General features: G+C 35.4%; 1 protein-coding gene across 9 annotated transcripts in view; it reads left to right on the top strand.

The window, feature by feature from the left end:
- ROCK2 (Rho associated coiled-coil containing protein kinase 2) overlaps positions 1–15,123 on the top strand; it is a 144,888-nt gene that overhangs the window by 91,362 nt on the left and 38,403 nt on the right. For all 9 annotated transcript variants that reach the window (XR_007129885.1, XR_007129884.1, XM_047744072.1 and 6 more), the window contains exons 6-11: positions 5,356–5,500; positions 8,025–8,163; positions 10,713–10,804; positions 11,785–11,944; positions 13,474–13,534; positions 14,144–14,155. Coding sequence is in view for 7 of the 9 variants with exons in the window: in XM_047744072.1 (XP_047600028.1) it covers positions 5,356–5,500; positions 8,025–8,163; positions 10,713–10,804; positions 11,785–11,944; positions 13,474–13,534; positions 14,144–14,155 (609 nt within the window). In the remaining 2 variants the exon portion in view is untranslated. The remainder of the gene's footprint in view (positions 1–5,355; positions 5,501–8,024; positions 8,164–10,712; positions 10,805–11,784; positions 11,945–13,473; positions 13,535–14,143; positions 14,156–15,123) is intronic.

Genomic DNA, 15,123 nt, shown 5'->3' with positions numbered 1-15,123 from the left:
AATTATATCCCTTAATATTCTAGTGTGTACTATTTGATTATATTGAGGCTGTACTTCTTTAAAGATTTTTTAAAAAATTTATTTGACAGAGAGATCACAAGTAGGCAGAGAGGCAAGCAGAGAGAGAGGGGAAGGCAGGCCTCCCCGCTGAGCAGAGAGCCTGATGTGGGGCTCGATCCCATGACCCTGAGATCATGACCTGAGCTGAAGGCAGAGGCTTAACCCACTGAGTGACCCAGGTGCCCCGGAGGCTGTACTTCTTTAAGAGCTAATTGGTAAATTGTTAATGTTATTAACCCTTCTACAAGTGCCATCAGTTTTTTAAATGAAGGTGTTTCTACTCGTATTTCTGAAAAAACCCTATTTTCTGCAAAATTATATATAGAAAAGAATAGGTTTATGGGGACAGTAGGGACAAACTGTTCAAAAGCTATGCAGCTTTGTAACCAGAGCCCTAATAAAAGTAATAATTGGTATCCCTAGGAGATAACTAGAATAACAGGCAGCCTTTTGTGCGTTGGGCACTGTATAATGCAAATGGACATGGGCTTCTAAACCAGTTGGGCTGTTTTTTAAATAGAACAAAGAAGAAGCAGGACTTTGCACTAGCCGAGAATTTTAAGGTGAGGGATATGCCTGTTTGAAAAAGGAGTCCCTGTTGCAAGTACTCATTTTTTTAAAGTTATTTAACAGTTCATTTATTTAACAAGTATTTATTGAGCACCTACTATATGCCAGCCAGTATTTTTTTTTCGTTTTATTTCTTTTCAGTGTTCCAAAAATTCATTGTTTATGCACCATTTTTAATCATTAAAGTAGACTGAGTTGGCTCCTGCCTGTGTAGTAGTCAAGCTGAGGCTCTTAATGCTTTTCTGATAATTAAGAATTCCATTTACAATTTTTTCCACTTTCACAGGAACCACTTAGAATAGTTTCCTTGGCCAACCTCAGGATTTATGACTGACCGGTTTTGTGTTTTCCGTAAACTTTCCCACTTTTATGATATTATAATATCTAATATAAATACCAGATATATTTTAGCAAATAAGCATTTAATCTTACCCATTTAAATTACTCATGAGGAAGTTTTTGAAAATGCATACCTGTTTATGTTGCTGTCCTGCTTAAAACTCTTCTGTAGATTCCTGTCATCTACTGAGTCAAGTTCAAACTCCTTAGCTTGTCTGTATGAAGCTTCTTGATGGTGTGATCCCTTCCACGTTTCACCCTCATTCTCTATCATTTGACCTTTTGTGCCTTATAGTTCACTGGTCTTAAATTACATGTAGTTGTTTCAGTGCCATAAAATCAGTGATTTCATGATTCCTGGCCTTCAAATACGATGTTGGATACAGTTTACTTGGCAGATTCCTACTCATACCTTCAAACTCAGTCCACAGTTTGCTTATCTTGGCTCCTTGGGTTGGCTCCTGTGTCCTTGGCCATGCCCCCCTTATGGAGCATTTCTCTTATTTTTTGGCACCGTAAATCGTTGAAGACTTGTATATTCTCTGTCGTAGCTATGGAATGAGCCACTTTTCCAGGAAGCTCAGATTTCTTTTATTCAAGAATGGTATTTAGAAATCAGTATTTGGGCACTAGATATGCTTATTGCTCCTCGAGTGCCGTTATTTCTAGGCCTTGTCACCAGACACATGTATGCTGAATATACTGTATGTGCTCATCTATATGCGCACACATGTTCATATTTAATTCTGTATTTATCTCTCTGTATATCTAGGCTACTAAAATCATGAGTTCATACTGATACTGATTCTTGTCCTACACCACAGGGCTTATTGTAATCTTCCACCTTTTTTTTGGTAATTTCTATTTTAGTCACTGAGAAACCTGGCTCTTTTGGGGCACCTGGGTGGCTCAGTTGGTTAAGGGTCTGCCTTCGGCTCAGGTCTTGATCCCAGGGTCCTGGGATGGAGGTCTGTATCGGGTTCCCTGCTCAGCAGGGAGTCTGCTTCTCCCTCTCCCTTTCCCCTTGCCCCTGACCCTGCTTGTGCGCTCTCTCTCTCTCTGTCAGATAAATAAATAAAATCTTAAAAAAAAACAAAAACCTGGCTGTCATTGTCTACAGTTTATTTACTTGTTCAACTCGAGAAGACACATAAAATTATTTCAGAATTAATTACTAATTCCTACCCTATGACAGATTTACTAATTAGAATGTTATTTTTTTTTTTAAAGATTTTATTTATTTATTTGAGAGAGACAGTGAGAGAGCGCATGAGCGAGGAGAAGGTCAGAGAGAGAAGCAGACTCCCCGTGGAGCTGGGAGCCCTATGCGGGACTCGATCCCAGGACTCCAGGATCATGACCTGAGCCGAAAGCAGTCGTCCAACCAACTGAGCCACCCAGGTGTCCCTAGAATATGTTATTTTTGTGCAGTTCCTTTTGTGTTGAGCCTTATAGTATCTGTTACAGATACTGTTTTCCGAAGTTACTTAGGTTTGTGCTTGCTTTGGCAGCACATATACAAAGTTACTTAGGTTAGTTTTTTTCATCCCTACCCCATTTGGTGTGGTTATGTTATTAATTTATAAAACAGCTTCAGTTTTTACTGTTTGTATTCCATTTGGAGTATCCCCCCCCCCCCACACACATCCTAGTTGATTTTAATTGCTTATTCATAGTCTTTATGATGTATGAAACATTCCTCTGGCTTTATGAGTTAAAACTGTACAAATTGTATGCTTAGAGAAGGATCTTATCCTCCTTACTCCTACTGCCCCATTCCCATACTCTCACTTCTCTCCACCCTTTTCCCACCCACACCCACCATTGGTAAACCAGGTTTTATTTTCTGGTTTATCCTTTCTGTATTTCTTTTTTTTTTAATTAATTATTTTTATTAACATATAATATATTATTTGCCCCAGGGGTACAGATGTGTGAATCGTCAGGCTTACACATTTCACAGCACTCACCATATCACCTGCCCTCCCCATTGTCCATCACCCAACTGTATTTCTTTAGGATAGTAGAAGAGACTTGTCATAAATGTGGATTCTGTTTCATATAATTTGAGAACTTCTCCATGAGACAGTTTTTTTTTTAAAAAAAAGACTTTATTTATTTATTTGATAGATAGAGATAGTGATGGAGATCACAGATAGAGATCACAAGTAGACAGAGAGGAAGGCAGAGAGAGGAGGAAACAGGCTCCCTGCTGAGCAGAGAGCCTGATGCGGGGCTCGATCCCACATCCTGGGATCTTGACCCGAGCTGAAGGCGGAGGCCTCACCCACTGAGCCACCCAGGTGCCCCTCCATGAGACCGTTTTAAAATGTCTTTTACAAATGTTTATTTAAAAAAACTTATCCTCCAGTACGCTAGTCAAAAATTGTGGTTGGAATATTTATTTTCCCAAAAGCAGAGTGCTGTTTACGTAGTTTCCCTACTAAAAATTTTTTAGTCCTGCCAAAGTATTTATTTTGCAAGTGGTTATTCAAACTGATCTCCATCTTACCTTTCCCACCTTCTTCATTGTGAAACTTCACTTTTAGCTGATTTGGACTTCTTTTCTTTTCTTTAAGATTTTATTTATTTATTTGGAGGGAAACAACATGAGCAGGGGGAGGGGCAGAGAGAGAGAATCCCAAGCAGACTCCGTACTGAGTGTGGAACCCACACAGGGCTTGATCTCATGAACCGGAGACCATGACCTGAGCCAAAATCAATAGTAAGTGGCTTAACCAGCTGAGCCACCCAGGCACCTCTTCACTGCATTTCCTGAATATGCTTTATAAAAAGTCATCCTAGTTCTTTATTTTTCTCTTGTTTCTTTCTAAGCTGTCATACCTCTCTCTCTCTGGTAAAGCCTAACATGTCCCATCCTTTACTGCCTAACTTTATGCCAGTTATTTTTTTATCTTACCCTTTCCTCTCCTTCCTCTAAACCTTTGAATGCTAAATAATTTTTCCTCCAATGGCATTTTTTGGTGTGTGTGTCCAGTTAAGTTTTAGTTCTTGAGTCTCACAGGATTCATTTTTTAAAGTCTAGTTTCGGTAGATATATTTGAAAGGAGTTTTATTTACCCAAACAAGTATCTTAATGTTTCCTCTAACAAAAGTATGGGACAGTCCAACCGTGCCTCTTAAAGTTAGGCACTGTTGTTTTTCATCTTTTATTCTGAGTACAATCCATACAAATTATTGCCCTCCTAATTTGCTCAGTTATTTTCAGGACTTTTATTAATTTATATTCAAGCTAAAATGACTTCTATTCTCTATTTGCTATATACATAGGAAAGTAAAATCATTGCGTTATTGTTGCTAATTTGAAGAATGAAAAGATTGTTTTCAAAATTAATTTCCCATGATGAACATATATTTTTATTGCACTTAAATACATTTACATAAGTCATATTTACAAAATACATGGAACTTCCTTTTCCCAAGGTGTTCATAACACTTGTATTTTGGGAATTTATATTAGCTTCCTTATGAGGAATGTGAATGACATACTCTTTACTGGGGAGGTAAGGGAAATGGAGGGCATTTAAATTAGTCTATAAACTTAGCAAGTTTGCACAGAGCTGGAGGTGAACGAATAGTACTTAGCATTATAGTATTAGAGTGATTGCATTTTACAGCACACACGCATACACACACGCACACACACACACACGCTATAAGATGCACATGGATGCATATATTTACAATGGTTCTTGTCAAAAAGACATCAGGGATTGTCGTATTACCCATTAAAACTAAATACAGATAAAAGTGTTTTTTTTTTTTTAATCATTTTGCCAAATATCTTGATGCCACAATTCCATATTTCTAAATACACAGTTTGGTGGTATATAGCTTTCAAGCTGTTAAGATCTTTTAACTTAAACGTTTTATCTATTTCCACCATTTTTTCTTAATATGATAAGAACTGTTTCTTTATCCAGCTCCTAACTAGGCTCTTTGTAATCTTAATTACTGCAGTTTCTTTTGAAAACACCAAAGTTTCCTTTCTCTCTAATTCTTTTCCCCAGGTCACTGCCTTAAGATCACGTTTTGTACTTCCCTTGTGACTACTTAGTAGAGTAAGAAAGAGAAACAAAAGATGTTGATTTGCTTGGGATTCCCTTAGAGTTTACCACTTTTTCCTTCTTCCATTGATGAAGCCTCCTGTATTTTAGAGTGGAAAAGTCATTCTTGATTTCCTGTAATCTGGACGCTTTTAGGCATTTCATAATACATTTATCTCCTGTCCTCCCAAAGCTGTATCAGCAATGAAGTTCTGTTGGTAGCAATTTGTAGTCACTACATATATATAGTAATAAATGGAATAGTTGTATTTATGTGTGTATGTTTTTACACGCAGCTGTTTTTCTCTCTCTTTACCAGACAGGCATGGTGCATTGTGATACAGCAGTTGGAACACCTGATTATATTTCACCTGAGGTTCTCAAATCACAAGGGGGTGATGGTTACTATGGGCGAGAATGTGATTGGTGGTCTGTGGGTGTTTTCCTTTTTGAGATGCTGGTGGGTGAGTAGATATTTTGTCTTTTTCTCAAAACCCATCTCATAACACTAGTTTTAAGTCAAGAATTTGGGAATATAAGGAAATTGTGTCCTGTGGAAGAAGTAGGATTTTTAAAAACTTTGAATTAGTTGTATCAGTTATGACAGATTATTAATTGGAAAATTAAAACCAAATTGTACGGGCACAATGATTTAGTGAAATGTAAAAGGATTCGAAAGTATATTGCTAGGAAATAATTCTTCAGTGGCCTTTTTGTATGAAGAAAATGTTAGAACAAGAAGCAAGTTTACAGCTCTAGTGGGCTTCTAGTCTAAGATTTTCTTTTTTCTTTTTAAATTTTATTTATTTATTTGACAGAGAGAGAGATCACAAGTAGGCGGAGAGGCAGGCAGAGAGAGAGAGAGAGGAAGAAGCAGGCTCCCCGCTGAGCAGGGAGCCCGATGTGGGGCTCGATCCCAGGACCCTGGGATCATGACCTGAGCTGAAGGCAGAGGCTTTAACCCACTGAGCCACCCAGGCGCCCCTAGTCTAAGATTTTCTTGATTAAAGTATTTGTTGTAAATATTTTAAGTATAAGGCTGTTAATATTTGTTCCAATTTTGTTTATATAGTTATATAATTGATTTTTGTCAACTGTGTTTGTTACTTGTATTTACATATGGTTTTAATTCTAGTAAAATAAATTATAAATAGTTATTGACTGATTATCGATAAAAATATTTTATAATAATATTTCATTCTCAGAAATCTCAGGCAAATTTAATAATTTCTTTCACTTTGACCAAATCAAAATTTGGAAGTCTCAGGTATTTCAAAACTTTTCTTTATGTCATAGATTTCATTCTTAAGATTCCATATTCCTAAGTACTGGGGTCACAAAAATATCTTCCAGCTAAGGAAGCCAATAACTGAATCATCTGGCTTGAGGATACAGCTGAATCTATTTTCTGGGGCTAATCTATTTTAAGGCTAATAACATTATATGAAACAACTTTAAAGTTGAAAGTATATCTTTAGAAATTGGAGAATTTATTTTCTAGAGGATAACCCTAAAAAAAAAAGTGGTAGTAGAAAATTTGTATGATTATTTTGATTATTGCTTAAAAAATCAGAACATTTTGGCAAATCTCAAATTTAATATTTCGTCATGGAATGTTTTTGTGGCGTAAATTGCCTTCTCTTGATGACTATTTTGTGTATATAGTATTGATCTTGCTGTGCTTTAAACTCATGTCATAGTATGACCTATGTTTTGGGGGGCCTTTTTTTTTTTTTTTGTAGTGCATCTCTTTACATGCAGGATATGTTCCCAGGTAGCTGTTCATTCTCCCCACCTCTGGCCCAATCTGATGATGCATTAGGTGTTCTTGTAATCTTTTTGAAGTAGAATTATTCTATCATTTGCCTAGACTCTCCTAGGGATTTAGAAAATAATTTGGAGAAAGTCACATAGCTCCTTTGAAGGGACCATTTAAATACCTGCTACTGTTTCCAACTCTTGAGTTGAATTTAATGACTTTGAATGACACTGATTTACAATATTCTGAGCTTACTCTGGTGCTTGCCTAGGTTGGTTAGCACGGGACTTCATTCAAGGAGCTCTACTGTAATTAAAAATGGCGCTAGAAAAATCTTGAATTCAAAGCACCCTTTTGCCCTCTTTGAAAACAAACAAAAATTACCTGAATACCCCTTTTGAAATTTTGGATTGTCTGATTTGGGGAAGTCTGGTTTCTGCTAAGGTGACTTACAGTTGAGTCGTACTGGCAGGGCCCTTAATTCTTGTGGCTTTAGAGGAGTATTGGCCAAAATGATGCCTTCAGCTTTTCTGTCTTTACGCTCCAGTACCTCTTTAGCGTAGCCAGTAGTCTGGAGGAGCACTGCATTGGGAGACCATTTCTGCCATTATGAATTCTAGCTATGTGTCATCTTAGGCAAATCTCATATGAAATAATAGGGTTGGTCTGACTCTGTCCAGTTTATCATGTTGAAAATGGTTGGTGTTTGCACATCCCAGTGTGGTAAGCCCGGGCCACACTGAGCTCTTAAAATGTGGTTAGTGTGACTAGGGAACTGAAATTTTTATCTTATTTCATTTTAATAATTAAACTTTAAATTTTAATTCAACTTTAAATTTAACTTAAATGTTGGCAGTGGCTACTCTATTGTACAGCATAGCTCTAGAGAGTAATCTCAAGAAGGACTGATCCAGCTCAAGCATTAGAAGATTCTCATCTATCTGGCCCTACTAAGTAATCTTCTCCATTGTGAAAACAGTAAAAAATTCTATAGTTAGCATTGATTTTATTTTGCTTTTAAGAGTTGATGGTACATTGGTGTGGTTAAAATTTAAATACATCCTTGGTGTGTGCTGGTGTGTTTCGACTTGAGTCTCCTCACCCATAGGTCACTTGTTCTGTCACGCATGTGACAAATTTAAACTTAACGTGTTTAAATAATAGATGAAATGTGTTTAATTTTCATTCTCTGTTAGTTACACTCAGTGTCTTCTTTCTTGGAATTTTAGGGGATACTCCGTTTTATGCAGATTCACTTGTAGGAACATACAGCAAAATTATGGATCATAAAAACTCACTATGTTTCCCTGAAGATGCAGAAATTTCTAAACATGCGAAGAATCTCATTTGTGCCTTCTTAACAGATAGGTAATGTACATTGAATTTCTTTGTAGAGAGCCCTTAGCTTTTTTTTCCCCCCTTTTTAAAGATTTTTTATTTATATGAGAGAGCACAGTGTGCAAGAGAGAGAACACAAGTTGGGGGCAGGGAGCGGGGAACAAAGGGAGAAGGAGAAACAGCGACATGGGGCTTGATCCCAGGACCTTGGGATCATGACCTGAGCAGAAGGCAGATGCTTAACTGAGCCACCAAGGCACCCTGAGAGCCCTTAACTTTCAAATTTGTAAAAATGAAAGCATAACATTTATTTACATATGAAGTCTTTTGTTCTCTTTATCCAAATTGCTTGGGTTAGCCTTTTCCTACTGCTAGGCCTGGTGTTGAGTTGCTCTTGTCATTATGTGTGTGCAACCCCACTGTAATCAAACTCTAACCTTACCTTCATGTCTAAAAAGAAAAAAACAGAACTTAGTAAGGCAATGCATTTGAGAGGAGTAAAGCTTGTATTATTCACATTTTATCCTTTGAAGTGATAAGCCCATCTGACTCTTACTGTATGACTCTTGAGAGAAGAGTGTTTTGTGCAGATGTGTACTTGACAGGTTATAATCTCAAAAACTATTTGTATTCGACTTGGGAGTGCCTCCTTCCCAGCCTTTTTATTTGCATTTGAATATACTCTGGAAATTCTATATTTCTTAAAACAAAATAGGTGAACAATGCTATGAAACCTGCTTCAAGAAGGGAAGATAAAAAACCCTTCGGAGTTTCTTCCTTGGCCTTTCTATTCAGTTCTTTTAGATTTGTGATGAGAGTCAGCCTGTCCAAGGACCAGCTTATATTGGGTGTGTATGCCCCACAGTCCAAACTTTATTCACCAGCATTATGATCTGAGGGAAATAATTTTACTTTGGGGGGAAATTTTTACTTCTCCATGAATAGTGGGATCAGATCAGATTGATAACCCAGGGCATTTCTAGCTCTAAAGTGTTCTGATTTCTCAGCAAAAACCATATTGTTTGTTAGCCAGTAGCTGTTACAAGCAGTACCACAGTGACTATCCTCAAGCATTTATATGTTGCGTACATTCTGTAGGATAAAGTTTTAAAGGTAGAATTCTTGGATACACACTTTAAAATTGAGTTGGTTTTACAAAATTGACCCCCGGAGTAGTCACAGCAGGGTATATTTCCATTGATGATAGTTACTTTGCTCATTCTCATCAAACTGTATATCATGAATTTTTTTTTTCATCTGAAGCAAGAAAAATTATTGCTGTTTTTTCTTATTAGAGAGGTTAATCATTTTAATATGTTTATCATTTATAAGATTTGTTAATTATCTGGTTAACAGACAATCCATGCTGATAAACTTAGAACAAATCCTGTATGTTTGATTTAGGACTAGATGGGTTGTTGAGGATGACCATAATTTGTGCTGAAAGGTAGAATATGAAACAGGACATAGCACATGTTAATGAAAGATTTGCCTTCGCAGTTTATTGGGGGGGGGGTGCAGTCCAAGGAATGATTATAGGTAGAGAAAAGATATTTGGAAAAGAATTTAATGCCATCATTGTGGCTACCAACTTCCCTCTAGAGTTTACATGTTTTTCTGTTTATATTAAACATGACTCCAGGGGCATATAAAAAAACTGACGTTTTTTATGTCCATAAAATCTGCATTGAAAACTCAGAGGTTCAAAGAATTAAATTGTTAATATTGTTATTCTTGTATTCAGAATGATTATTTTAATGTAAGTGTATAATTATTTTAATATACAATTTATCAGACTGAAGATTGATAGTTTCTAATAATATGTGAGTTCTTTATAAGAAGAGATTTTCATTTTTTAAAATTTTGATTTAATTTTTACTTTTTTAAAGATTTTTAAAAATTTATTTATTAGAACACATGAGTGGACATGAGGAAGGGCAGAGGCAGAGGGAGAGAATCTGGAGCAGACTCTGTGCTACATTTTTTTTTTTTTAAAGATTTTATTTATTTATTTGACAGATGGAGATCACAAGTAGGCAGAGGGGCAGGCAGAGAGAGAGGGGGGAAGCAGGCTCCCTGCTGAGCAGAGAGCCTGATGTGGGGCTCGATCCCAGGACCTTGGGATCATGACCTGAGCCGAAGACAGAGGCTTAACCCACTGAGCCACCCAGGCTCCTCTGTGCTACATTTTTATTGGAGAGGCTTTGAATAACTTTTCTTTGTTTGAAGTTAAACTTCTGTCCATTTTACATCCTGGAGTTGGTCATGCAGTTTTGGCATACATAGATGAATATTTTTATTTGAAAGTCTCATGTGTACTTTTCTTTGATACAAACTACAGATGGAAATACATTTCCCTTTCCATGGCATTTACTATACTTTATCGTCCTTTTAATCTAGAGAGATCATATATTGTAAAATGGGCAGTACTTGTTTTGGAAAAACATTTAAGCTGAAACTTTTAATAAAAATATCTCAAAGTCATTTGTGATCCTTATTTTGGTCCTAGGCAGGATAAGAATTAATTTTTTTTTTTTTTGTAATCTTTTTGTAATATAATCTTTAACTGCATTGTTTAGGGAAGTACGACTTGGGAGAAATGGGGTAGAAGAAATCAAACAGCATCCTTTCTTTAAGAATGACCAATGGAATTGGGATAACATAAGAGAGAGTAAGTCAATAAATTTAAATATTTCCATTCCATCACATTTTAAATCTCAGTAATTGATCCCTCTTTTGAATTAGTAATCATGTTTGATACACTTAATGCTAACTAATTTTTAATTCAGAGGTTTTATTTCAAACTTGTTCTCTTGCAGTATTTATAACTAATTGTTCCTCAGTATCTTTTTTTTTTTTAAAGATTTTATTTATTTATTTGACAGAGAGAGATCACAAGTAGACGGAGAGGCAGGCAGAGAGAGAGAGAGAGAGGGAAGCAGGCTTCTTGCTGAGCAGAGAGCCCGATGTGGGACTCGATCCCAGGACCCTGAGATCATGACCTGAGTCGAAGGCAGCGGCTTAACCCACTCAGCCACCCAGGCGCCCCTGTTCCTCAGTATCTTAAACTAATATGTATTCATTAGCAATATTTCTTAATACTTTTATAATAAACAGATATCTTAATTTGTAAGTTTTTTATGGATCTCAATAATTTTCAGAATGGGGGAATATCCCTTAATTTGAATTTAACTTCTTTGAATTAATCAGTAATTATGCAGACCATACTTTGATGAATACTAGAATAAGCATAGTAATTCATTTTAACTTTATGTATATTTGACATTAATTCATTTTAAGAGTAAAAATATTTTACTTAAAGAATGTGAAAGGCCAAAGGCTAACGAATGTTTGTGCAAATTATTGCTGCTTACAATTTTAATACCTAGAATAATATCATATTGCTCTCCTTGTTTGATTTATCTATACTCAAACCTGCTCCAATGTAGTAATAAAATACTTAATAAAATTTTATTTTTGAAATGATAGAATGTAAAACATGTCACCAAATTTTCTATAGTAAATCATGATGTTACTGATTAATTATATATTATTGATGTATAATGTGTTGGTATTAATATATATTAAATCTGGGTGGTTAATATATATTTTGATTATGAAGAAAATAATCCATTTCTTTTCTTTTAACAGCGGCGGCTCCTGTTGTACCTGAACTCAGCAGTGACATAGACAGCAGCAATTTTGATGACATTGAAGATGATAAAGGAGATGTAGAAACCTTCCCAATTCCTAAAGCTTTTGTGGGAAACCAGCTGCCTTTTATAGGATTTACCTACTATAGAGAAAATTTGTATGTGATTTGTTAGATTTTTATTGCTTTCAGGATTTAGCTGTAAAGAGTTACCTTCGTATAAGACTCTGGATTACAGAAGATAAAGTGTTCATTTGTTTTAAACTTTTGAGTGTTTTAAAAAAGGACTATTGAAAGTTATTTTTCATTTAGTTCCATTATTCCTGAATGTTATTCATTTACAAATGTATGCAAAGCACTCTTCTATATTCTTTGGGGTAATAGAGAGTAAGACTAAATTTGTTTGAAGGAGCTTACCATCTAATAAGGTTGGTAATAAGGGATATAAGAGAATAATAGAGTCATAATAAAGGTTAGAAATATGATATTTGCCTTAAGAAAGGTACCAAAATATCTAACATGATTCAGGAGAAAAATAAAAGTCACATCTCTGAGGGTGGGGTATGGAGTCAGGTAAGACCTCAGGGAAGGAGGGGTGTGTTTGTAAAGCTAAGAAAAAGTTTTGAGTGGCCAAGATGTGGGGAGGTTAGGTGAGAGTCATGGGGAGGTGAACAATGGGAACAAAAGTGTGGCATGTTGGCACACATTGGGAGCAGAGTAGTGTGGTCTAGTAGGGCCCAAACACAAGGTGCATATTACTGTATTACGATCATTTGGAGGACCTAATGAGACTTCAGGTTTCTTGGCTGTAATCCCTCCATGTAGCACAGAGTCTGGCACAAGGCCAATAAATACTGGTTGGCTGTGGTGAGTATTGTGTATAAAGATTAAAAACTATATTGGAGTTGGAAGTTCAGAGGAAGAATAAAGCAGCAGATGATTGTTGTGTGCTATATTGAGGGACTTTCAACTTTGACAGGCAGTGAGGAGTGAGGCATTAGAGACATTTGAGAAACATATTTGAAAAACTTTTGGTACTTCCATGTATGTAATGGTAGGGGCGACCAACCATTTTGGTTTGCCCAAAACTGAGGGGCTTCCTAGGATATGGCAAGGGACTTTGATGCTGAAACTCAGAAAATCCCCAGCAAACCAGGATGAGTTGGCCACCCTGCTAACGATAGTATTCTAAAAACTATTGTAATGCTCACTAAAATGAGGATATGAGTGCCTTGAAAAACCCAAGCGTATTTAGAGGTAATGAGGGAGGACCCAGTTAGAGAGATTGACAATTAAATAGAAGTGATGATTTATGTATTAAGACCTGGGAATCAAGAGATGTTATCTTTGAGAAGGAGGAGAGATGTCTTTCTAGATTTCTTGATAAAATAGTTACAGGAACTCAAAATGAGACGAAGAGGGGCAATGCATAGCCCATCTAGTGACTGCAGTCTTAATAGTATTAAAGACTAGAACATCCAGTGGGGGGCAAAAAAAAATGTGCAACATTTTAAATTACTGAGAATGATAAATATCTAGAGGGGAAAACATTGCTTCATTTAAATTATGTTGAAGTGGTCAGAAAGAAAATCTTTGTGGCTGGAATTTAATTCTGATAATAATTTGGCAGTTTTAGGAAATGGATTAAAATGACATGCAAAAGATTTATTTCCTGCCTTTCCTTCTAGGTTATTAAGTGACTCTTCACCTTGTAGAGAAAATGATTCAGTACAATCAAGGAAAAATGAAGTATGTATAGGTTTTTACTACTTTATTTTAATCATATGTTCAATTAATTTAGTGATATCCATACGTTTAAAAAGTTCATATGATGCTACTTTTTGAATGAGTAGATGGCATTCTCTGTTGTAATATAGTTCAAAGAACATTGAAATGATTAATTTATTTGGCAGGTATTATTGTATAAGATACAGTGGCTAGTAAAAAGATGAATTATATATGGCTTTAGGCTTAGTTTTAGTAGCAAAAGTGGTAGAATAGGTTTATAAGCAAATAATAATATCAGAAAATTTTATAATCTTAGTACTATAAAAGAGTATAGATAAGAAGGTATAACGGTACAAAAATAGTGAAGGAAGTAATATTTTGAGTGTTTAAGAATGAATTCAGATAAAGGGTGATTTTATCAAACTATTACATATGTTGTGGCTTCTAATTTCTAACAAAAGTAAATCATATCCACACATACACATTTATGAGTATGCTAAACATTTTTCTCCTTAAAATTTATAGAAAATTAGAAAGTTGGTTAGATAATTCTGGTATGATTTCTCTTGGGAATTTTATAAAGCATACAAGTATTGTAAATTTTTGTGTTTTCTGTTTTGTTTTAAATAGGAAAGCCAAGAGGTATGTTGATGTCACATATGTTGAAAAACTGAAAAAGTGCTTCATTCTAGCAGTGTTTTGATGTAGCCATTTTCCACCTAGCATTTGGAGTACTACATCTGCCTGAGAGAGAAGTTCCCAACTTTTTTCTACCAAGTATTCCTTTTCTTATTGCCCTTATGGATCTATTGTTTAAATATGTATTATGTTATTTTCTTAATCAAGGATATATAATTGATTAACATGTGAAAACTAGTGTGATCAAATTATACTAATACAATAGCAGCCAAAAGCAGTTAACTTGACTTGTTCATTGGCCTATATATTCTTACTAGGAAAAATAATAGTTTTGTATAAGATTTATAAAATATTTAAGAAACATGGGGAACCCAATCACTATAGAAAGAATAACGGAAAGAACATTAGCCTTGGGGGTCTAACAGACTTGGATTGATTTTTGGCACAGCCACTTATTAGCTAAGCTGTCTTGGCCCAGTTATTCACCTTTTTAAAATTTCAGTTTCTTTATTGAGTAGATACAACACTACTGTATTCTTAAGGTTGTTGTTAGGACTAAAAAGACAACATTTGTAAGGTGTCTGCCGCTATACCTATGGCACAAAGGAACTAAAAAACTTAAATCCTTTATGAAGAAGATAATCTCCAAAAATGGGCTGTTTAATACTTTCTGTGATTTTAGTTTATTTAAAGACCAACATATCTGGCCTAGAAGAAGACACAAAGAACGGCAAGGAAATGTTATAATCAATTAGATATTATTCATCAAGAGTTATTGATTATAACTCTTGATAGTACTGTTCCTGGCATGGTGTAGAAAGATATAAAGAAGAGCTTAAATTCTTCTTTTTAAGAGCAATAATATATTTTTGAGCAAGTTCAAATATTCCAAGTATTTGTTTCAGATATAGACCTTTTCATCTTATAAGTACACATTGTGACAGTATTTTATATAAGTAATCTGCGGAAGA

The sequence above is a fragment of the Lutra lutra genome, chromosome 9, assembly GCF_902655055.1.
Source record: "Lutra lutra chromosome 9, mLutLut1.2, whole genome shotgun sequence".
Lineage (NCBI taxonomy): Eukaryota > Metazoa > Chordata > Mammalia > Carnivora > Mustelidae > Lutra > Lutra lutra.
Note: the sequence above shows the minus strand (reverse complement) of the source record. Positions and strands in the feature narration are given on the sequence as shown.